Here is a 25,390-nt window from a genome sequence, read left to right as displayed (position 1 = left end):
ATTCTCCTTCCTCCCCTCTCTCTGCTTGCACAGACATAGATGCAGACACATGCACGCAGCACTGAACTGGGAGTGTTTCCAGCACAGCTAATGGCACCTGCTGGAGGCTGACCCAGCAGAGCTCAATCTGCCAATGCATTTTGGACCAAACCACACGCCAAGCCCTGCAGATGAGCCCCACCATGCTCCTTGCTCTTGCCTACCTCCTTGGCCCACGCTGGCTTCTCACTGGCATTTATCCCTTCTTTGTAATGGTAGAGGGGTTTCTTCTCTGCTGGCCTCTGGTCCTGCCGCTGCTGCTGCTGCTGCTGCTGCTGCTGCAGGGACACCAGGTAGTCCCTCTCCTGCTGGAGCTGCCTCTGCAGCCTCTCCGCTTGCCGCTGCTCCTCCAGCTGCTTGCGCTTGTACTCCTAACCCAGAAGAAAGCACAGTGACAAGGGTGCCTGGCCAGCCTGGAAAGGCAGGGCTGCAAACTCCAGGGCTGCTTGGGTGGAAAATGGGGCCCTGAGTATTTGAAAGGCTGTTTTCTGGAGGAGCTCCTTTTGAAGGAGCTGCAAAGCATCCCAGAAGACAGACAGCTGGGAGGACAGAGCCAACAAATGCAGAGTTGTGATCCCACTGCTGACACTTCACAGCCAGTGAACTGCCCTGGCTGCTGGGAAGGGCACACCCTGCCAGATCCCCTGAAGTCCATATAGGAGTTACCAGTGACTGCCCAGATATTTTTGGATGGGAAAAACAAAGGATCAATCCAATGAGGTACTAAACATCATCAGGTCAGACAAAAGTTGGCTGAAGACAAGTCCTCCCTAAACCCAATTCACTGGTTGTGGGAAGGGCAGCTCAGAAGAGCCAACTGTGTGATCCTTCTGAAGCCCTATGGCTTTGTGAGGTTTAATGAGCAAATAATTTGGAAAGAGACTTTTAATAGGCAAGGGCTTGTGCGAGGGGTTTTTCTTTTCCCTAAACAAAATTAGTAGCAAGAGCAAAAAAGAATAATCCCTGGGGATCAAAGATGCAAACAGCACATGAGGGAGCATACAGCATTCCTGCGAGGAAAGGAAAACTAAAGCCTTCACTTGAAACATGAAGCCCCACAGAGCAGGGTGGGTTTGCTGGGTGCGGTCCCGCAGCAGCTCGACCACGCTCCCACCATGCTGCAAACAGCCCTCAGAATGACACAGCACCAAAGAGGCTGCTCCTCTCTCAAAAGCAGGAGCATGCTGATGCCACAGAAGGGATGCAACCAGAGAGCCCTGCGCCACGAGGCACCCGGTCTGGATCGGCTGCAGGGAAACCGAGGCACGCTTAGAGCCACGGAGCAGGGCAGGAGGCTCTGGGTCTGGCCGTGACAGGGGAGCCCCCCACATCTCAGCGTGGCAGGAGGCACCTGGGGGACATGGGTGCACGCGGGCACATGCGGACACGACACAGGCAGAAAGCAGCAAGCGTGGCCAGGGCTTCCCATTTACCAGAAGTAGTGCTTGCTCCTGCAACAACTGCTGCTGCAGGATCTCTAACTGTCTCTGCTCCTCCTCTAACTGTCGCCTGATGTACTCCTGGAGGCATGGGCAGCAAGGATCAAAGGAAAAAGAGAGAGAAGGTAAAAGAGCCAGTATTTCCCAAGAGCAAGGAGAATGAGGTGGGAACCCACATCCACCCCACCCGAGAGCCAGCACCAGTCAATCAGCCCAGGCACCCTCCATCCCTGCCCAAAGAGCCCAGGGTGTCCACCACTCTGCAAGGGTACAGAGTGCAAACCACCAAGAAATGGCCAACATTAACTGGGAACACCACAAAACCCCACCCTGAGAAGAAGTGGGTGGGAAAAATCTGTGTCAAGTGTCCTCAACAGCTGCGGGCCAGCAAGTGGATCCACAAGGAAATAAACAGCAGCAAAGTGGCACACGCAGCGCCAACAATTAAGCAATTTGCTCTCAAGTAGCAAAAAATAATTGTCTGGGAGAGAATCTCTGATTAGAGGAAGAGGCCTTCACCCCTCTCCTGCCAGGTTACCTGCTCATGCTCCGCACGCCGCCGCTCCTCCTCCCGCCGCATCTGCTCCTCGTAGTGCCGCCGCTGCTCCCGCTCCTGCTGCTTCCGCAGCTCCTTCTCCCGTCTCTGTTGCTGTGGGGACAGAAGACACGGCTCAGCGCCCCCGGTCCTTTCCCCAGGAGCTCAATGTCCTCTGCATGACTTTTGGGGAGCCACCTTTACCACTGACCCACAACATCCTCATCCACTCAAGGAGATGCTCTGCCAGGAGGCAGGTCCATTTAGGGTGGCAGAGGGGCTTCTTGATCCCACCTCATCCTCACCAGCTCCAGTACCCAGCAACAGCTATGGAAAGCCTGCAGCATCCTCCAAACCAGTGCCAGATCATGCACACAATCCCATTTCTTCTCCCTCTCACAGATGGAGCCACATGGGCAGTGCACTGGTTCCCACTGACCAGCGTGTCTGTCTGGTGAGGTCTCAAGCACACAGGAGCTGCACGAGCCCATTACTTACAGGAACTCCTTTCTCAGCCCCAAATGCAGCCACAAGGATGAGGGAGGGTGCTGGGGGGTCCTACAACCTGCCAGGAGGGGAATGCATCCCTCTTAACATTTGCTGAAACCAGCATTGAATACAGAAGACTCCAAATCCAAAGGTTTTCCCTTTTTGAAACACAAAAATAAGCAGAACTGGGGGACTTCTCTTGCAGTCCTTAGGCCACCTCTATTACCTCCCTCCTGGGTGATACCCTTGCTTGCTTCATTCTGTAGCAACTTTATTGACAGCAGTCAAGGGGTAATGACCACCTAAGAAGTCTCCTGAGAGCCATCCAGCATGCCCTGGGCACCCAGGTGACACCTGCAGCCCCAGTTTTTAATCACTCCTCCAGCCACCTAAACCACCCTTGCTCTCCCACCCTGTAAGCAGTGTCTCATAGCAAGCTGCTGCCTTCCTCTGCCATGGAAGCAGGAGAGCCAGAAGCTGCTCTGGGCCACATCAGCAGAGGGCACTCAAAAGCCAGTCTTGGCTCTGGGGCTCCACAGCCTGCCAGAAGTCAGTGCTGCATGGCTGGGCGCAGCAAGGTGCGTGCCGCACTAACCCTGCTGAAGCATAAACCTTGGCCTTTTTTCTCCCTTCTTCTTCCCCCCAGTGCCAATGTGCAGGCACTGGAGGAGCTGGCAATGACACGCTCTCCCTAAATCACAGGGAGAGCTGAAGCTGGCAGCTGACTGCCGTGGCTCTGCCTGAAGAGCTGGCTAAGCCAGCCAGAGACAAAGATGCTTCCACTTGGAACTGCTGCTCTGCAGTGATCCTGGGCTGGCTGGCTGGATTGATTTGACGTCTGCATCTATCTGCAGAGGAGACAGCTATCCAGAAATAAGTATCTATCTAGATAGCTTCTATAGAGATGCCTATCCCTATTACAGATACCTGTCTACAGAGATACTACATAGATACTGTAGATACTACACAGATCTATCTCTATAATAGATAAATACAATAGATCCATCTCTAATGTATACAACAGATCTAATAAAAGTAGATTATTGATATCTATAGAGATAGTGCATTAATATTATATGGATAGATATCTCTAGAAGATATCTAATGCAACGGACTAATCTTTAATATATATTTAGAAGATACCTAATAGATTCTAGATATCTATAGAGGTATTACATAGATATTATAGATACTATACAGGTCTAGCTCTGTAACAGCTAACAAAACAGATCCATCTCTTGTATATATTTATAATAGACATCTATTACAGATATTTATTATGACTATCTATGTCTAGATATATCTAGATATATCTCTGTAGATACATCGATATCTATCTATAGAGAAATTACACTGATACTAGAGAATTATACCGATCTCTCTCTACAAGGTACCTAATACATGAGATAATTAGCTCTAACACAATTAGATCTTTAATACATAAGATACCTAATACAGCAGGCTACAGTTCTCTATTGGGATATTGTATTGATATTATAGAATTATATAGATCTATCTATATAGCTATCTATCTACCTGATCTAGTGTGAGGGGACCCTGCCCATGGCAGGGGTGTTGGAACTAGATAATCCTTGAGGTCCCTTCCAACCCTAACAACTCTATGATTCTATGATCTCTACAAGATATCTAATACAATAGATTCACCTTTTAATATACATTCACATCTAATACAGTAGGTTATAGAAATCTTAGAGCTATTGTATTGATGTTATAGATACTACATAGATCTATATAATAGATCTCCAATATCTCTATCTAATAATTCTTCTACTCTATGAGGTACCTATTATAGATAACACAATTGTATGACAGATAATAAATTTATATTCTACACCTGTTCTACAGTCTACAGAACAGAATTTAAAGGACCTCTGCACTCTGCCACAGCCATTCTCTATTCTATGTATCTCTCCCTGTATGTCTGTAGAGATAGTCATCCACATCTGTCTTTATAGACAGACACATAAAAAGACAGAGCTATCTACAGACAGATCTATAGGTATTCTAACACATATTTAAAGACACCTCCCCATCTCAGTACAGGGAGGAGCCGTTGCAACCTCCTCACCCACTGGTGACATCCACAGCCAGCCTGCATAGGGACAAGGATGAGTTCCTCTGGCTTCATGCCGGAGCCGCAGCACAGCTCTAGTGCCACCTATAGCCACATTCATCAGCGCTGCTCCACTCGCCTCAGGGAAGGAAAATCACATCCAACCTGCAATAACCTGGCAGTTCCAGACTCTGGCACGTCCCACACCCGCTGCAGTCACCGGCCTTGCCCATGCTGGAGTCAGCCATATGTTACTCAGCTGCCTGTGGATCTCGGAACTCCATGCTAGAAACTGCAGAGGACATGCCACCAGGATGTCACCTCTCCAGAGAAGACCTTACTGTGACCTTCCAGTATCTTAAGGGGACCTACAAGAAGGCTGGGGAGGGATGTTTTAGAGTGTCAGGTAATGATAGCACTAGGGGGAAATGAAAAAAATAAAATAGAAATGGGTAGATTCAGATTGGGTGTTAGGAAGTTCTTCCCCATGAGGGTGGTGAGACACTGGAACAGGCTGCCCAGGCCTCATCCCTGGAGGTTTTTAAGGCCAAGCTGGATGTGGCCGTGAGCAACCTGATCTAGTGTGAGGTGGCAGGGGGGTTGGAACTAGATGATCCCTGAGGTCCCTTCCAACCCTAACATTTCCATGCTTCTATGACAGCAATACATGGGATTTCTTGGCTTTGCCAGTGCCCCCTAACCTCCTTAGATGATGTCACTTTGTGATGGACACTGCTCCCCTGCCCTCAGGAGCATGGATCTTTTGACTAGCAGCTTGAATACACATTGCCCTGAGCTTCCAGTCACAGTGTGGAAAACACTGGTTTTGGGGTGGGTTTTAATGCTTTATTTTAGTTAAAATAGCATACTGCTGAATAAAGCACATAATGGTTGTGTAGGCTGGGCTTGGCTGGCAGGAGGCAAGGTCCTGAATGCCACTGCTGTTTCTTAAATACAACCCACCTGATGGGTCTTTATCTCCAGCCCGGCAGGCAAGCAAAGCCAAATCCCTCCAAGGAAAGAGGCAAAAGAGTTTTTCCCAGGGAGGAAGCAGTGTACCACCATCCTCTCAGGGTACCATGTGCTTGGTGGCCCTGGAGAGCTTGCCCCACTTCTAGCCTCTCTCCTGCAAGTCAGCATCTAACCACCAGCCTCCTCCGCACTGCAAAGCCTCCTTAACCCCAGGAGCTGGGATCTGAGATGCCCAGGCACAGTTTGCTGTCAGAGCCAGGCCTGATGCTCTTCTGCATATCTAAAGGACCTCTGCACTCCACCACAGCCAGGCTCGTGGGGCTGAAGCTGTGAGTGGGATGCAATATATGCATTCATGGAGGCCAGCAGCACACCACTTCCCCCCAGCTCAGCAGCGTTTTTGTCAGGTCACATTATAAGCAAGTCATTTGTCACAGTCGCATTATGAGCACCTTCAGCTAAACACCACGGTGCTGCCCCAGCCTCCCAGCAAGCTCAGCTGCCTCCCTCGCACGGCCGCTCTTGCACAGCTGCCAAACATCTGGAGAGGACCTGGCACTGCAGTGGGTGAAACCTCCAGCAATGCCCCATCTCGCCTCCACCCCTGCTCACGCCAGTGCCGAGCAGCGCCAGGGTGGTTGGGACCCTGTTTAAATTAGGGCTTGAACTCGGGGAGATGCAGCAGAAAACTGCCTGTGAAAAGTGTTCACAGAAAGACAAATTTGCCTCCTTTCCTCCCTGTTTTCTACCCTCCCTCTCCCACTGCGAATGCACACTTCCCACGTTTGTCCAAGCCTGAAACTACTGTGTATTTACACTACCCAGATCTATTATTCATGCAAGGCAAGAGTGCCAATTAATTAGGACTGCATTTATATAACTCTGCAGGTAAAGCTATATGTAGCTGCTTGTAAGCCAGGACGGGATCTTATTTGTGCTGCACCAGAAATGACAGGCTTTGAATATTGATGAGGGAAGACACACGAAGGCAAAACCTCTGGTGAGAAGGCCCTTGGAGGCCTGGCATGAAACAAGGACTTCAAAGGAGCAAGCTCCCTTTGCTAGATCAGACGCATTCAGGGCTCCGAGCGATCAGCGAGCTGCAGCCACCCTGTGAACCTGGAGAGGCACCAGCATTTGCAAGAAGAGGCTCCTGGAAAGTTCAGTTGCTGCTCCCAAACATGAGCATGAGCCAGAAAAGAAAGAGAAGGGGAATTCCAAGTGACAAATGAAAACAAATATTCTAGGTGGTTGCATTGTTGTGACAGGCTCATTTATCTGAACCACCAGGGAAAGAGTGACTGTGGCTGGAGCATCATCTTTCCTGACACACCAAGCACTGGAGCATGGAGAGGTGTTTCCCACTGGTAAAGAAACTGGGTCAGAAGTTCCCACCATGGCAAACAGGGATCTGATATGCTATGAACCATCACAGGAGCTTTTAGCTGGGATCGCTGTGAATGGATGCTCCAAGCAGGAAAAGGCTCACGCTTCAGAAACCAGGAGTTCTACGTGCTTTCTAACCAGAGAAAGAAGAGGGAGACCTGAGGCTTAGCACATACCTGTACTGCAGGAGCTGCTGTACTGCAGCTCCTCCTGGAAACAGGTACAGGACTGCTGCCAGGCCTGCTGCAGTGCCCTGTGTGCCCACAGTACTGTGAGGAGGCTGTCATCTTAATGAAAATGTTCCTACAAGCTATGTGACACCTGCACACGTGAAGAAATTACCAGCCACCATTTCAGCTAACCTAAATTTATCTATAATTAATTGCTGGATTTTTTTTTTTTTGCATTGCTTTATATAAGCTTCCAGGAGATGATCTGCTGCTTGTTAACATAGAAGAGAGCTGCAGCAATTTTTCATCCCCCTGAACGTCCAGCTCTGTAACGGCACTGAATGAAACCTCACGTGCAAACAGTTAAGATGTTGAGATTTGCCTTGTATGGTCCCTGTAAAGATCTGCCCCTTCCTTCTATACCTAGAAAGGGAAAAACATCCACAACTGGGCAGAAAAATGAAGTTATGTAAAGCCCTGCCTGACTACATCTGCTCATTGCTGCCAAGGGGTCTGCACAGAGATCTGTCTTGCAGGATCCCTAAAGCTCCTGACCAGGAGATGTGTTACTCCTTCAGCTCAGCTGGAATTTTGGTAGTTAAACTGGTGCAGCAAGGCTCATTCTGTGCCAGCAATAAATGGAGGGCTTATTAGGGAACTATATATATCTAATATATGTATACACAGGGAAAAATGAAAATATATTCAAACCTATTCACCCTTCTGCATTACAGAAATATGTTCTTTAGTGCTATTTGATCTATTGATATTTAAATCTCTTAATTTGGGGCTTTTTTTAGGGCTTAGTTCTGGTGCACATTTTGAATTCACAGGATGAACTTTCTGCACAAGGGAAAACAAAGCTGTAACTCTGTGTCCACGGCCTACGGTCCCAGTTTCAAAGTTAGCCTGGGGGATTTTTACTTCCACTGCAATTAAGGACAGCTGCAAATCTAAATCTCTTTGGCTGCCTCTAAGAAGATTCAGCATTAAAGAAGGAAATTGGTCAGCTGTTGAAAAAGGAGACCCAGCTGTCTGACAGATGCAACCAGGCATGCAAAGGATGGCAGCAGGTCTCAGGGGCAGCATGAAGTGCATCAAGAGGCCACCTTAAGACTTCCTCACTTGGCTTTTTGGTATATGCATTTGATGTTATCGACAGACTACCATCATGAGATGGTGGATTTCCCCAGAAAGGCTGTAAAATGAGAGGTACTTTGTGAGAGGTTCAGAAATTCTGGTTTAGGAAGATAGAGATGACAGAAAAAAATGGGATTGCTTCATTTTGAGCTCTACTGAGTGAGGAAACAGAAATGGCACTATTTAAAGACATGACTGGAAAGCCACACATAAAAATGGTATCTCCTGAAGGTCTGAAGGTCTGAACTGGACCAGTTATCCCCCTGACAGGCCTTTCCCCAGCTTTTCTTGCTGTGCAATCTCCAGTACAAATTGACTCCAAGGCATTTTTGAGCTTGGAATCCTCCTAAGTCAACCCTTTTTACTGCTGTGCTGGGCTCAGCCTAGCCACCTTCACAGTGTCTTATGATGAGTCAGGGATCTTTCTATTAACACAGCAACATGCCCGGCACTACTATAGGCTGACTTAGTAGTCCCAGAAGCCACCAGCTTCAAGAGTTCATTTGTCCTGGATGTTCTGTTGGGTTTTAAAGGTCAACAGTATTGAAAACACAGTAATTTGAGTCTTCCACTGGCCTCTCCCCCTAGAGATCTGCTAGCACACTGCTGCTTGCTCCAGGCACACCCCATCTTAGTCAGACCATAAAGCAACACAGAAGAAACCCTGTTCCCATTAACCAAACCAATCCAGAAACAAGAGCCAACAACCAAAGTCAGTGCAAAGCTGGCATAAGAAAAAGGAAAGAGGCCAAAAGGCAACAGCCTGGCTGCTGCTGAAGGGAGTGGGGGCTGTTGTGATGGGTATGAGAGTGGGAGCAGCACTGCCCTCTGGAGCAGAGCTGTGGTGACGTGGATGGAGCGTGCTGGGTGCCACTGTGCTGCGGTATCAAACTCAGCACAGCAGTGACAGCTGCTGTTTGGTACCTCAGTCCAGCCATCAGATGCCTCCTGCCTGAAAATATCTGGGAAAAACAAAGACCAAACTCTACCCACTATTGGCTGGCTGTGCCAGTGGGCCAGCCTGGGGGTACAAACCTCTTCCTGTGTCCCCAGGCACAGGCAGCATCCCTCTCTCCAGTGGACACTGTGACTCCTCCCTGAGCTAGAGGGAAGGATACTCAAAGCTGTTGTGCAGCTCCTCTCTCCCACTCCCTGCAGCCACACAAAACTTTCTGTTTGCTAATCTCTGCCTCTACTATTTCTCTGTTTTTTTCTGCAGCAGCCCATGGCAGATACATGACACCTTGCAGCCAGCAAAGCCACAGCCAGCTGTGCCAGGGAGTGTCCCTGCTGCAACCCACCATGTTTGCAACAGAAGGCTTGTACCTCTTCGAGGACTCCTGCTTTAATCCTCACCATGGCAACTCACTTCTTGCTCACCATGCTAACAGTGTCTAATAGAAACCAGAGTTCATTCTGCTCCATGGCTGCAGATACCAGTGAAGCTAAACCTACATAGATGATCCTGAGAAGAAGGGCACCCAGGAAGATGCTGAGGCCATGGCAGCCACTTGCTCTGCCCTAATCTTGTCTGAGCCTATGGGGTTGATAATGTCAGTGGCCCCACAAAGAGGTGGACAGAAGGTGCCCCTTGGTTACAATCCCACTTTTTATCCCCTCTTCTCTGACATGGCAATATCATGGAAATGACTCCTCATCAGCTTTGCTCCTGCAGACATCTCCCTTTTAATGTAGGTCTGAAAATTGTCAGGCAGCTGGGAAGAAGGCAATGGGTGAAGAGCCCTGGGGGGTGTCAGAGCCACTGTAAACAGATGCATTGATTTAAAATCCTAGTTATGGTGGCATTAGCTTTTAATGACATGGGGGAAAGGGTGGGGGGAACTGGCAGAGCCCAGGGGGCTGCGCAGAGCCTGGCCCCACAAGACACTGTCTTCAAATCTCAGGGTTGAGCTTGCCAAGCTTAGCAAGGAGATTAGTCCTCCATTCAAAACCTGCCTAGGAAGCAGCAAAGAGAGAGAACAATTTTCTTCTATGTGAAGAGAACATACATTAATACAGCAGCAAGCATTGTATTCATTACAGGATTGCAGCTAATCTGGTGTCTGCTTTTATTCTGCTGTTGTTCTGCTCCTGTACGGCTGGCAGCAAGCAGGCTGGGACAATGGCAGTCAGGCGTCCTTATGATAGTCCTCAGATAAAATTCCACTGGGGCATGGGATTTTGGGGTGCCCTAGGTGGAAACCTTGTCCTCTCTCAGTGCAGCCCACCAGCTCTAGGAAGGGTGCAGGACACAAGCAATGCCTGACCTGTGATGTATTCAACATGGGATGTTCTGAGTAGGTCAGACACCACGACAGACCAATGCAGTTACCAGACTGGAAAAATGCTTTGCTTGGGGTTTGCCCAAATTGGTTTTGCCCTGCAGGGATTCAGAGGACCACCTCGAAGAGGGGCCCTACCATCACCATCATTACTATCTTCAGCTGCCTGGAATTCCTTCCTGCCTGTGCCCCTGGCCTGGGGGCATTCCCCAGTAGAGGGGGAGTCAGATTAAACCTACAGACACTCTGGCTCATGCAAATTAAGGGGATGGCGGCTCTAACAGCCCATCTATTGCAAGTTGTTGTTTCAGACATATCAGTGACCTACTCAGAAAGCTAATTTAATTACCCTTAACTATGAACACTTCAGGAAGGCACTTGGGATGAGTTCAGTGTGAGGCAACAGCTGTCTTTGTGCAAAATCCCATCAAAAACCTAAGAGCAGGGGAAAAAAAACCCTATTTTTTTGTGAACTTCTGCAATCCAAGAACCAGGCACTCAACCAAAAGTGAGCACTTCCTACAGAGTGCATGGGCAGGTCAAGCAGCTCAGGGACACCCACAGCTGGATTTTAAGTGGGGTGGATAATTTTATGACCAATTGCATTTGTAGCTGGTATGTTAAGACAAGGGTAATGAAATCTTATGCTTCAGGGCACGTATGGATCATTGCACAAGTCAGGCAGGCATCTGCCCTTCCCCTACCAGGGAAATTGTAATTGGCAGGGACTGGAAGGACCGGAGTTCAAATTAGGCATGAAAGGGGACACAAGTGGCACATGAACCTGGGAAAAGGGCAGATGGAGCATTTCAGCTTCTTCTCCACTGCAACAGTTCACAGCAGAAAGTAATAATCATGAACCTGACATGTGTCTGGACCACAAGAGTTTTGCCTACCTTGACTGAATGCAGCTATCACCCCATAATGGGCTAACTCTGCTCAGCAGTTCCAGGGATCCCTTCAAGTTTGGTATTTCAAGGGTTTATTTAGAACAAACCATCTCTATTACCTTCACAAAAGCTGGCAACACTCTGGTGAGGAAAGCTGGTTTGTCCAGTGCAAGAGAACATCCCCTGGGGGTCCTAGTGGATGGAAGGTTGCCCATGAGCCAGCAATGTGCTCTTGTGGACAGATGGGCAGAGTCCAACGGCATGAGATTTAACACACCTAAGTGCAGGGTTCTACACACTGGCCACAACAACCCCATGCAGTGCTACAGGCTGGGGTCAGAGTGGCTGGAGAGCAGCCAGGCAGAAAGGGACCTGGAGGTACTGGCTAATAGTAGGCTGAACATGAGCCAGCAGTGTGCCCAGGTGGCCAAGAAGGCCAATGGCATCCCTGCCATTGTTCTTCACAGAAGGAGTTATTTGCCATTGGAATGGGCTGCCTAGGGAGGTGGTGGAGTCACTGTCATTGGAGGTGTTTAAGAGGAGACTGGATGAGGCACTTGGTGCCATAGTTTAGTTGATTAGATGGTGTTGGATGATAGGTTGGACTTGATGATCTGAAAGGTCTTTTCCAACCTGGTTAATTCTATTCTATTCTATTCTATTCTATTCTATTCTATTCTATTCTATTCTATTCTATTCTATTCTATTCTATTCTAAAGAAGGCCAAGGGCATTCTGGGTTCTATTAGAAGGGCTGTGGTCAGTAGGTTGAGAGAGGTTCTCCTCCCTCTCTACTCTGCCCTGGTGAGGCCACATCTGGAATATTGTGTCTAGTTCTGGGTTCCTCAGTTCAAGAAGGACCTCAGGAAACAGCTTGAAAGAGTCCAGCACAGAGCCACAAGAATGATTAAGGGAGTGGAACATTTTCCTTAGGAGGAGAGACTGAGGGAGCTGAGGGCTCTTCAGCTTGGAGGAGTCTGAGGAGTGACCTCATTCATGTCTATAAAGATGTAAAGGGTGAGTGCCAAGAGGATGGAGCCAGGCTCTGCTCGGTGATGCCCAATGGTGCACAAGGGGCAATGGGTGGAAGATGAAACCTAGGAAGTTCCATGGAAACAGGAGGAAGAATTATTTCACTGTGAGGGTGACAGAGCACTGGACCAGGCTACCCAGAGAGGCTGTGGAGTCTCCCTCTCTGGAGATATTCAAGACCCACCCGGATGTGTTCCTGTGTGACCCAGTATAGGTGATCCTGCTCTGGCAAGGGGGTTGGACTGGATGATCTCTCGAGGTCCCTTCCAGCCCTGAACATTCTGTGATTTGGGGTTACCAGCTAGAGAGGTTAGGACTTGATCTCCTCAAAACAGGCTGCGAGCAGTCACTTGGGACCTGCTCCCATGAATCCCCCCTGACCCTGCTGAAACCAGCCCAGTGCTCAGCTCTGCTCAGGTACCTCCTCCAGCCTTCTCCTCTGCTCCTTCTGCTCCTCGATCCGCTTCTGCCGCTCGGCCAGCAGCTGCCGCTTGTGCTCCTCGTTCTCCCGCTGCTGCTGCTCCAGCTGCTGCCGGCGCAGCGCCTCTGACCGCTCCTTGTTGGCCAGCTGCAGCCTCAGGAAATCTCGTCTCAGCGTCGACTCCCCGGGCAGGTTTAGGATGGAGCTGTGCAGGAGAGAAGCATCAGAGTAGATTCCCCTCCCTGCATCCTCAAACCTTTTGCCTGGGGGTGTTCTGCTTGGTTTTCCAGCAGGGTCCCTCCCCATTCATCCCAACAGCATCTGGACACCTGACAGAGTTTGGCAGCGGTGGATGGAAGGATGAGGGTGATCAGGTGACTGCCTGGTGGATATGGGCAGGCTGTGGATGTGGTCTACCTGGACTTCAGCAAGGCCTTTGATACCATCCCGCTCAGCAAACTCCTGGCCAAGTGGTCAGCCCCTGGCTTGGACAGGAGCACTCTGTGCTGGGTTAGGAACTGGCTAGAGGGCAGTTCCCAGAGAGTGGTGGTGAATGGTGCCACATCCAGCTGGCAGCCAGTCACTACTGGTGTCCCCAGGGATCAGCGTTGGGCCCAATTCTATTCAATATCTTTACTGATGATCTGGACAAGGGCGTTGAGTCCATCATCAGTAAATTTGCAGATGACAGCAAGCTGGAGGCAGGAGTTGATCTGTTAGAGCGTAGGAGAGCTCTGCAGAGGGACCTTGACAGGCTGGACAGATGGGCAGAGTCCAACATGATGGTATTTAACAAGTCCAAGTACCAGCTGCTTCACTTTGACCACAACAACCCCATGCAGTGCTACAGGCTGGGGACAGAGTGGCTGGAGAGCAGCCAAGCAGAAAGGGACCTGGGAGTAGTGGTTCACAGCTGGCTGAACATGAGCCAGCAGTGTGCCCAGGTGGCCAAGAAAGTCAATGGCATCCTGGCCTGCATCAGGAACAGTGTGGCCAGCAGGAGCAGGAAAGTCATTCTACCCCTGTACTCAGCACTGGTTAGGACACACCTTGAGTCCTGTGTCCAGTTCTAGGCTCCTCAGCTTAAGAAGGGCATTGAGACACTTGAACATGTCCAGAAGGGCAACGATGCTGGGGAGAGGTCTGAAGCATAAGCCGTATGAGGAGAGGCTGAGGGAGCTGGGGTTGTTTAGCCTGGAGGAGGCTCAGGGGAGACCTTATTGCTCTCTACAACTACCTGAAAGGAGGTTGTAACCAGGTGGGGGTTGGTCTCTTCTCCCAGCATCAGAACAAGGGAACACAGTCTCAAGCTGTGCCAGGGGAAGTTTAGGCTCCAGGTGAGGCAAAAGTTCCTCCCAGGAAGAGTAATTGGCCACTGGAATGTGCTGCCCAGGGAGGTGGTGGAGTCACCATCCCTGCAGGTGTTCAAGAAGGGATTGGAGGTGGCACTTGGTTCCATGGTTTAGTTGTCAGGAAGTGTTAGGTAATAGGTTGGAGTTGATGATCTCTGAGGTTTTTTCCAACCTTATTGATTCTATGATTCTATGGAAAGTGTCAGGGCAAGGCAGCAGACATATTCTAACCCTTACCCACGGCTCACCAGCAATTTATTTGATACAGTTTTCCTTCACATCAAGTTTCTACCCAAAGCCTGGTTTCTACCTGGTGCTGCAGTGCCACAGGCTATATTTAGCTGTTCACAAAGCACATTCAGCATGAATCATTGCCAGCTATTAGAATACTACATTATCTCAGGGAAACAATGGAATAACCTAACAATAATTACAACAACTCTTGAAAAACATCACCCAAGGGAGAAAGCTCCAGCCCTGCCATGCTGGCAGCACCACATGGAAGCAGGGAGCAACACTTGGATCTAAGGAATCATATTTTAAACTCTTCCTTAATTTCACCCCACATTTTTTCCCCATGTATAAATCATCCACATTCCCATGACAGCACCACACTGTGCTGCAGATCCCACAGGAGATGGGATATCCAGGTCTTCTCCCCCAGCTCTTGGCTAAGTTGATCTATAGCATTAGTTTATGTCCACAGAGCATCTAGCAGAGGGCAAGTACCTGCTGTGTCAGGGAACAGCACTGGGTGCTCAGGCTGTCCTTTTTCCATTTCTAGCTCACATGAGCCTGTAAGCCAAGCTGATTTTACACAGAATTAAAGAGATGTAAGGGCAGAAGTGAAATGCTGATTCTTACCTGGGCTCTCCGGAGTCATTTTCCTCCTCCTCCTCCTCACTTCCACTGTACTCGTACTCTGTCTCATCTAGGAACAAAATTGCTCATCAGTGCCCTTTGCTGCACTCATCTATTTTTCCAATGGTTGCAAAACTCACAGCTCTACAGGCACAGCAGACAATTGTCTTTCTCTGGCAGGACAAAGGACAAGCAGCATTATTTTCCTGCATTTCCTGTTTTAATGGAGGGGCTGCAAGGTCAGGGAAGTATGGATGGTCTTCCTGGGTGCTGGCTGGGAAGAGTTCTGTCTGGAGGGCTGTAGGCAGCACAGCAGGCAACAGCCCCAGCAACCACAGCACTCAGTGTAAAGATGGGAGGTGTCCACAATTCATTACACACAGCAAGGAGAAAGTTCTTCACAGAGAGTTGTTAACTGCTGGAATGTGCTGCCCAGGGAGGTGGGGGAGTCACCGTCCCTGGAGGTGTTCAAGAGGGGACTGGAGGTGGCACTTGGTGCCACGGTTTAGCAGTCATGAGGTCTTGGGTGACAGGTTGGATTTGATGATCTTTGAGGTCTTTCCCAACCTCATTGATTCTATGATTCTATGACAGGGAGTGACCCCCTTCATTAGGAAGGTTCCTCCAAGGGGGCTGCACCACCAAGCTATTGAAGCCACCGAGAGTGGAAGGTGGGATTTGACTACAGCTCTGAAGGCACCAGCTCCTCTCTCCCTGAACATACACTTTTCCTATGCAAATCCATGTATTTTCCAGGCAATGAAGACATCTACATAAGAGCCCAATTGCAGTGTTGTGCCACACACTGTGATTTCTGTTGGGATGTTATCTTTATCAGATGAAGGGAATGATAGTAAAAGCAAGGCTTGCATTCATCCAATTACTCTCCATCTCCAGGGCCCAACCTCCACTTGCCAGACTGAACACATTTAATACTTCACTGGGACCCCGGTTTATTGTTTTGATTGCAGGGAAATCTATTACAAGGGGCTGGAAGGAACACATGAAAAATTAATACTGCTCCCAATAAGAAGAGAAACAGCAAAATATTAATTTGCTGGCTTCTACAAAGGGGCTTTCAAATTAGAAAGCAGTTCACAAGCAAGCTAAGTACTTCTAACAAGTTGCTTTGGCTATGTGATCTTCCTTTCAGAGAGCTTTCAGAGACAGAGGAGAGGGTCCAGTAGAGGGCTATGAGGATGATTAGGGGACTGGAGCACTGCCTGGTGAGGAGAGGCTGAGGGACCTGGGGCTTTTTACTCTGGAGAAGAGAAGACTTAGAGGGGATTTAATAATGTTTATAAATAACTGAGGGCTGGGGGTCAGGAGGGAGGGGACAGGCTCTGCTCACTTGCTCCCTGTGAGAGGACAAGGAGCAATGGATTTAAGCAGCAGCACAGGAGTTTCCACCTCAACCCAAGGGGGAACTTCTTTACTGTAAGGGTCACAGACCACTGGAATAGGCTGTCCCAGAGAGGTTGTGGAGTCTCCCTCTCTGGAGACTTTCTAGGCCTGTCTGGATGCATTCCTCTGTGACCTGAGCTAGATTGTATGGTCCTGCTCTGGCAGGGGGGTTGGACTCAATGATCTCTTTGGGTCCCTTCCAACCCCTGACATCCTGTGATCCTGTGACTTTTGATAGGGCCTGGAGAGTTCTCTGGCAACATTCAGATTAATATCATGGGGATTGCTCTGGGGCAAGGGTCTTATCTAGATGTTGGTTTGCAGAGCTCTGCTCATCCCTGGTACAGCACCAATGTCACGTAGATCAAACAGACTTGGCATGAAATATGTGAGCTGGGGAAAACTCATCAGCTTCCCCCCTCCCACACACCAGGATGTGGATGTGCAGGCAGGAATTTTGTACACACCTTTTAACAAATCAAAGCTGAAATGTTCTGTGTGGAAACTACCACCTGGACCAAGAAAAAAGCCCCACAAAACCCAAACCCTACCATTTTTCATCAGGGGCAAAAAAAAAAAAACAATAAAAAAGAGATTTAAACCACTGGTTAGTTCTGATGAGAGTCATCTGCAGGCTCTGTACGAACACCAACTGCTTTGTACGGGTAACTGGATCAAATCCAGCTGAATTTTCTGAGCTCAAAACCCTAAGCAGCATGGTCACACCAAATCACAGCATGGGAAGGGTTGGAAGTGACCTCTGGGGATCACCTAGTTCTACCCCCATGCTAAAGCACATAAGTCTGGAGCAGGTTGAGCAGGAACACACTCCATTAGGTTTGGAATCTCTCCAGAGAAGGAGACTCCCCACATTCTCTGGGCAGCCTGCTCCGGGGCACAACCATTCTCTGATGGAACCTACCGGATTTCACTTTGTGCCTGTTGCCCCTTGTCCTGTCACTGGGCACCACTGAAAAGAGCCTGGTCCCACCCCCTTGGTCCCCATCCTTTAGATATTGATGAGCACTGATTCGGTCCCCTCTTGGTCTTCTCCAGACTAAAAAGTCCCAGGTCTCTCAGCCTTTCATAAGAAAGCTGCTCCAGTCCCCTCAGCATCTTTGTAGCCCTCCAGTGAATTCTCTCCAGAAGTTTTTAGTCTCCCTTGAACTGGGGGGGCACAGAACTGGACACAGTACTCCAGATGTGGCCTCACTGGGGCAGAGTACAGTTTGTGAAAACAAACATAGCCACCTGCGTAAGGGACTCTGGTACTGAGGTCAAGAGCAACCCAGTCCTCTTTGCCTTTCTTCCTTCTGTCCATATGCTCCACCTGCATGGTTGGTCCACGCTAGGGGCTGTCAAGCCCATGGCAGAGGTTAAGGATTGTCCACAGTGCAGCTTCTCCACTAACCCTTCTCCACTCCCCACTAACCTTTCTCTCCTCGCTTCTTTTTAGTCCTGTCGATGTGGTCCTTGAGCTGGATGCGGACCTGCCTTTCATTGGGCTGGTCTCGGATGAAGGGGTGCTTCATCAGCTGCTCTGTGGTTGGTCTCTGGCTGTGGTTCTTCACTAGGCAGCTCTCAATGAAGGACTGAAACTTTTTAGACCTGCCAAAGATAGAAAAGGAAAGTAGAGGGGAAAAAAAAAAAAAGGTAAAAATATTGATTGTTGTAGAGCAGCCTGTAGGTACTTGAGAAGATTGCTTGGTTGCTGCACAGTTCTTGCTCAGACACAGTCCTCCAAGAGGGTTCCCACAACCTCTCTGTTGATGCTCAGCACTGTTTCAAAGCTGTGCCAACACATGAGCTCTCAATTACTTCATCCCCTTCTACTCTTCCCACTCTTCCCAGGCATGCTCCTATCTATGCCTTCCTGGTGCCACTAGGAGAAACCATCATTCTGCTGAGTCTGGAGGAAGTTGGGAACCACCAGCATGACCAGGGAATTACCAAATCATCACTGGCAACCAAGAAAAGGCAAGAGAGTGTTGCCTCCCTTCCCTCTGCCCTTTGAGACTGCAGGTAGGAATGAGAGACGACACATACATACACATGCAATTCCTTAATGGATTGGTTCTTAATATTTTAGGGCCCTGGACTGTGTTTCAAGGAACTTACCTCTCTGAAAATGAGTGGATCAAGCTGGCTGGATGCTTTTTCCAGATTTAATCACCCAACATTACATGGCTTCTTAAAGCTGAGACAATCCCTGGGTGATGTTAGCTGCCTGCAGCTCTTGCCTGATTTCTCAAGGAGAACCACCAGCTCCTAGAGACCACTAAGCCTTGGTTACCCTGACCACAGATCCAGATGAACAGAACATGCACTTGGGGCAGCACATCTGTGGTGGGTTGAAGTTTCCCCCCCCAGCATGAACTTTGCCAGACCGACTCAGTGAGAAGCAAATACAACTAAATTTTAAAGGCATAGCCTAAAACCAGCACAACATCTTAGGCAGAGGTGGGAAGAGCTGCAGGTGGCAGAGCCCATCCCCTCCTCACAGCCTGCTAGCCCAAAACTAGTCTCAGCTGAAACCATTTCAGCCAAAGCTTTAATAAGCAAATTTCTATCAGCCTCAAGTGTTATATATCAAAGCTTACCTGGCACCAATTTCACCACATTCTAAACCCAAGAGAACAGAGATCTATAAGACTGCTTTAGCACTGTCCTAGTTTTGGCTGGGCTAGAGTTAATTTTCTTCCCAGTTGCTGGTATAATGTTGTGGTTTGGATTCAGTATGAGAATAATGTTGATAACACAGTGATGTTTTCAGCTGTTGCTAAGTAGGTGTTTATACTAAGTCAAGGATTTTTCAGCTTCCCATGCCCTGCCAGCAAGAAGGCAGGAGGTGCACAAGAAGCTAGGAGGGGACACAGAGGGGAAAGCTGACCCTAACCAGCCAAAGGAATATTCCATACCATATGGGAAATATTCCTTACCACATAACCAATATCCCATGCCATATGCACAGTACATAAAGTGGGGGGATTTGGGCAGGAGGGGCTGATCACTGCCCAGGGACTGGCTGAGCATCATTCAGCAGGTGACTGCCAACTGCACTGTGTCTCTCTTGTCTTTCCTGGGTTTTGTTCCACTCTCTTTCTGTTACCACAGAATCACAGGGGGTGGAAGGGACCTCCAGAGATCATCCAGTCCAACCCCCCTGCTAAAGCAGGATCACACAGGGCAGGGCTCACAGGAACACATCCAGGTGGGTTTTGAATGTCTCCAGAGAAGGAGACTCCACAACTTCTCTGGGCAGCCTGTTCCAGTGTTCTGTCACCCTCACTGTAAAGAAGGTTTCTCCTCATGTTGAGGTGGAACCTCCTGTGTCTTACCTTGTGCCCACTGCTCCTTGTCCTACTGCTGAGCACCAAGCAAAAGAGACCATCACCTTCATCTTGACACCCACCCCTCAGATATTTATAGACATTGCTAAGATTCCCTCTCAGCCTTCTCTTCTCAAGACTAAACAGCCCCAGGTCTCAGTCTCTTTTCATAGGAGAGATGTTCGAGTCCTGCAATCAGCCTCACAGCTCTCCATCGGACCCTCTCCAGCAGATCCCTGTCTCTCCTGAACCGGGGAGCCCAAACCTGGACACAGTATTCCAAGTGAGGTCTCACCAGGTATGTTTTTATTTCAATTATTAAACTGCTCTTATGTCATCCCACAAGTTTCATTTGGTTTTTGACTCTCCACATCCCCCGGGCAGGATGGGGAGGGCTGTGTGGCGCTTAGTTGCTCTCTGGGGTTAACCCACGACACACAAATAGGAGAGTGTGTGTAAATGACTATCAGAAGCCAGCAGATACTACAGAATGGCATTAGAATTAAAACAATAAGCTTTCAGGGATTTTGCTCTTAAGCTGTCAGACTAAAAGTGATTTATCTTACGAGTGCTAATCCATACAAATTGAGATGCAAAAAACCAAAACACACTACTGGATCCAATTAAATCCTCCCTCCAGCTTTACTGGAAAGCAAATCTTCCTTTCTCACCTTGCCTCAGAAAACTCCCCGTGTCTCAGTGTATCCAGAGGGGACAATCCACGTGATGCTCAAACCCACTTCTAAAACAGGATTGTTCCCTGTTGGTGTGGAGCTAGAGAGACTCCAGTCCTGGAATGTGGTCCTGAGCACCCACAAAAATGGCTGAGGTGAAGTGGCTAAAAGGTTATCCTCCAATAAATGATGGGTTTGCCCTTCTCTTGGGGATGGGGCTCCCAGTGCCCTGTGAGGCCCTAAGGCACTGTTCCATCTTTCAGTAGGCTGAGCAGCTATGGACAGGGACCACCACCTGTTTTTTTTCCTGCAATCTTTGTTTCCAAAACCCAAGGGTGCCCAGTGGCAGGAGCTAGAGAAGACAAGAGCTTCCTCCCTGGCTCTGATCCAGGAAGACATGGTCACACATTTGAAGCCCTCCTCAGGCACAGGTCAGCCCACCTTCAGGAAGCATTCTCTCCTCCACCTCCTGGGGTTTGTAAAGCTTAAATCAATGTTTGCAAAGTCTTTGCAGCTGCTTGGATGAGAAGTGGTATCACAGTGCAAATATCACCTCATTACCGAAGAGGTTTTGTCATCTCTTATGAGGCAGGGCTGGGAAGTGCTTAGGGGAACGACATCACTGAAGTTCAAGCTCATTTCACCTGCTGAAGGCAGGAAGAAGAAAATAAAGCTTCACTGCTGGCTGGCTTGAACTGGGAAAGGAAATGATATCAAAGACTCTAATTTCATAGCAACACAGCACTATTTCAAAAGGGAGTTCAAGCATTTAGTTAAGCTTTTCCTCCCTAGGATTTTGGGTCTGAGTCAGGTCCCATGCCTGCCTTCCCACTCAGGGGAAGCCCCCTGGCTTACCCTCAAATGTGTTAAGAGCCACTTCACTATTTCCTTCACATAAGGAAAAAGACGGTCTGCTCACTTGGTATGCTTCTATGTGTTGCCATGCACAAAAGCAAGGAAAAACTCAAGGTTCAAGTTGAACCTTTCTTCAATTTGCTTTTCTTGTGTCAAGGCCACTATGAAAGCTCAAACATCTCCAGTCTTCTTGGGTTGGGCTTGCAGAACTCCAGGACCTATCTTGGCCCAGCCCAAAATCTCCAGTTGAGAAATGAGGCAAGAAAAGCAAGTTTGCTTGGTGTCCCACAGGAAAAAATTGCTCAGTGGAGTCCAAGGAGCTTTATCTGGATCCTCTGGAGCTTCCCAAGACAATGAAAGCTTGGAAGCTGCATATAGACTTGAGCTGCCTGGGTTTTGTGACCCAGCTCTACTGGAGAATAGGGATCTCTGTCAGCTCATGGAGGGGTGGCAGAGGCCATGTGAGCACCATGCTCCCTTGCACTGATTGAAGCTGGAGTTTCATTAGGCTACAACTTCCCAGGTGATCCTTCTCTTAAAGCCCCTGGGATGACATCCCTGTCATAGGCAGAGCACAGCCTTGGACAGACTCCAACCTGGTAAATCATCACCTTATTGTGGCCTTCCAGTATCTTAAGGGGCCCTAAAAGAAAACTGGGGAGGGACTTCTTAGGGTGTCAGGTAATGATAGGACTAGTGGGGATGGAAACAAAATAGAAATGGGTAGATTCAGATTGGATGTGAGGAAGAAGTTGTTCCCCATGAGGGTGGTGAGACCCTGGCACAGGTTGCCCAGGGAGGTGGTAGAAACCTCATCCCTGGAGGGTTTTAAGGCCAGGCTGAATGTGGCTCTGGTCAACCTGTGAGGTGTCCTTGCCCATGGCAGGGGTGTTGGAAGTAGATGATCCTTGAGGTCCCTTCCAACCCTAGCAATTCTATGATTCTGTGATCATGAGACATGCAAGCCTGAGACAGCCACCAGACCTGTGAGCGGAAGCTGATGCTAAGAAACACTTTGGCCTGCATAAAACACATCTCAGAGCAGAGACTGAAACACCACTTCCACCTCATCTCCAATTTTGCCGTAAGGAGACAGGGAAACATTCTGCTTAAAACCTGCTTTAGTCAACTCCCCTCTGCCTGGAGGCTGAGGAAGCCTTTGCTGGATAAACAGCACTTCTGTATGACAAAGAAACTCCAAAGTCTCACAATCCTTTTTGTGCTGTAGGAGTGAGGAAAACAAAGCTGGTGATCTGGCAGAAAAGTGTGCAACCTGTTTTCTCAGCTGGCTAATGGTACCTTCAGAAGGCTGCATGAGGGGCATGAGCACCTTTAACACCCTCTGCAGAGCCAGCCAGGAAAGGTCCTTCTCCTCCTGCTTCGGTACTGGAGCAGCTGATGATCAGGCTGACAAAACTGAGATACCTCCTGCCAAAGCCTGGGCCACGTTTTAGAGGCTGGCCTTAAAATCCCAAAATCGTGCACCCAGGGTGGAGAACTCCAAGCCCCTCTTGCTCCTCTCCCAGCTGCTGTGGCATGCAGTGTTTTCAACACCTGCCAATGGCTCTGCTCCCTTTTTCAATGTCTTCAACCATACAATGAGCATAATTCCAAGGAATAAGGCAGAGCTTCCTTCTGTGAGCTCAGCCTATCTGGGAGCAAGGGGAGGTGCTGACTGTCTGACATCTGGCAGATCTTTCCTGACCAAACCACTGCTGAACCTGGGGCAAACAGCACAAACCAGAGAGCTTTTAAGGGCTCTGGCTGCCCTGGTACAGAACATACAGTTACAAAACAACATCTGCTGGGCTTCAGCAGTATTTTTCCTGCTGGTTTTTATTGGCATGCCCTGCCTTTTTTTTTCCCACCCTCTTTTTCTTTTTTATTCCCTTTTAAAAATTTTTTTCTTCCTTCCAAACAGTGATGCCTTTTTTTTTTTTCCCCTGCAAATTTTTAAAGTACCCCCCCAAACCAAGTACAAATCACTGCATTCCTGGGCCTTCAAGATAAACTATCCTTTTCTTTGGCCTGGATACATGTTTCCAAATGAAAATGGAAGCTGACTGGAAAGAGACAGGAGCCAAGCAAAGTGTCATCTGGCTTCAGGCTGCACAAAGTGCCTTGGGAAAGCCAACTCCATGCCACAAAACGGCAGTGTTTAAGAGAGCATTCCCCTCTCTGCCTACCTGAGAAGTCCTCCATCCCTTTGGAACGACTCCAGATTGCCTCTCTGTAGGAGATCAAGACCCAGACCTGCACTCACCTGCTGGAGACCACCACCAACTCCATAAGCTACGTAAACACCAAGTTCCCAGCGTGCCTGGGCTGCAGAAACAGGCAGAAGTTGCTCCAGAAATGCTTTTACAGTGGTTGAAGATTGAGAAAGAGACTCACCACTTCTTTGACTTCAACCTCGGGGCTGGGTTGCGGGGGATGAGGAAGAGAGCTCTCATGGGATGCATGTCACAGAGAGCTGCAATTTGCAAGAGGAGGCATTAAACATGGCACAACGTCTCACAGGCTCCCCAGACAGACAGCTGGGGAGACCTCAGTTTCCTTTGAAGCTAGGAGATGTGCATGGGAAGAGGATTGGCAGTGATGACCCCCTACAGACAACCCCTGTCCCAGAGCTCGGGTGAGATCTGATGTCCCCAGCCAAGCAGCAGGTGTGTCCCCACCACCACCCCCAGGCTCAGGGCTGGGGCTGGCTGGAGACACCTGCACTCCCGTGTTGTGTATCCTCAGCACCCCACCAAGTGCTGACAGCAATGGGCCTGGAGCATGGTACAACTCCACCAGGTGCCAATACATTCTGCTTTATTTGCATTTACCAGCACACAGGGACAGGCTCAGGACAATGCTGAGAAACCACAGCAGTATGATCTGTGCAGACACACCTGCTGAACCCAGCATGTCACTGCATATGTCATGTGGAGGCTGCTCCCAGCCTTCAGCTCCTTCTCCATCTGGATTTTATTTGGGAAAGCTGAGTCCTAGAGTTCCCCAAGTGACACACAGGGTTGTGTGCCTTCACTCACTGCCCTGGGCCATGCTGCCCTGGCAACTTTGTCCTCGTGGACTCTGCAAGCTCTGCAGCTTTGTCCCCATGGGCCCTGTGGGCTGCATCTCAGTGAGCCCAGCTTACTTGGGAAAACCTTTGCAGGGTGTTTCTGGTGGAGACCTGTGCCCAGCAAACCCCAGCACGTCACACCCAGGGGCAATCAAAGCAGAGCAAGGCAGCTACTTACGGGGAGCGCCTTCTGCCATCTCGATGGCTGTTATCCCCAAAGACCACAAGTCACTCTGGAAGAGAAAGCAGAGGGACAGACATGATGAGGGGAGCTTCATCACAGCAACAGGCACTGGGTGAGGTGAGAAGCACAGCTCTCCCCAGCTCAGGGGGCTCAGCCCTGTGAGCCAGGTGTCTGTGCCCTCAGCAAGCCCCTGGGCACACACCTGGAGAGCTTGCCTTATCCTTCTGTCCCGTGTGGGAGCTTTCCAAGAGGCTTCCAACCCCACTGTTTGTCCCAAGATTTATTTCAAAACCTTCCAGGTGTTGTCAGTGTGGGAAATGGCCACCTCACTGAGGCACCACTCCCAGTAGCCATGGTGAGGACACGGCTTGATGGGGGCATCTTTGATCTTAATGATCAAATGAACCCCAAGCTCCTGGATGAGCTGGTGACAAATTATTCCCCAGCTTCACGGCTAGAGTAAGCAGCAAACCTGGCTGCTGGCTCCCTGCTTAATGCTGGGTGATACACATCCATGGACTTAATTCAATTCCACAGAAACAAGCTGCCTGGAATAGAGTCAAAACATGAAGTATCTTCAGATACCTCAGAGGCTTTTGTTGCATGGACTGCTCACTAAATGCAAGCCTGGAAACCAGCATTTTACCAGTGGAAGGGGAAATGGACATTTATTCACCTCATTCACCTCACACACCTGCCTGTGTGATTGGTTGAGTCTTCTGAATGATCAGAACACAGAATGCATCTTGGGAAACTCTCGGATTTCATACTTGTATCACTCCTCTTTCCAGTT

General features: G+C 49.1%; 1 protein-coding gene across 3 annotated transcripts in view; it reads right to left on the bottom strand.

The window, feature by feature from the left end:
• Positions 1–25,390, bottom strand: part of TNIK (TRAF2 and NCK interacting kinase) — a 198,747-nt gene that overhangs the window by 46,231 nt on the left and 127,126 nt on the right. For 2 of the 3 annotated variants that reach the window (XM_054166449.1, XM_054166452.1), the window contains exons 8-15: positions 24,592–24,646; positions 23,738–23,816; positions 17,918–18,093; positions 15,085–15,151; positions 12,869–13,073; positions 2,017–2,127; positions 1,473–1,559; positions 204–410 (exon numbers count right to left, since the gene is read on the bottom strand). In XM_054166449.1, the coding sequence (XP_054022424.1) occupies positions 204–410; positions 1,473–1,559; positions 2,017–2,127; positions 12,869–13,073; positions 15,085–15,151; positions 17,918–18,093; positions 23,738–23,816; positions 24,592–24,646 (987 nt within the window). The remainder of the gene's footprint in view (positions 1–203; positions 411–1,472; positions 1,560–2,016; positions 2,128–12,868; positions 13,074–15,084; positions 15,152–17,917; positions 18,094–23,737; positions 23,817–24,591; positions 24,647–25,390) is intronic. The other variant, XM_054166451.1, reaches the window with a different exon arrangement.

Source organism: Dryobates pubescens, chromosome 13 (genome assembly GCF_014839835.1).
Source record: "Dryobates pubescens isolate bDryPub1 chromosome 13, bDryPub1.pri, whole genome shotgun sequence".
Lineage (NCBI taxonomy): Eukaryota > Metazoa > Chordata > Aves > Piciformes > Picidae > Dryobates > Dryobates pubescens.
This window is presented reverse-complemented; position numbering and strand designations above follow the sequence as displayed.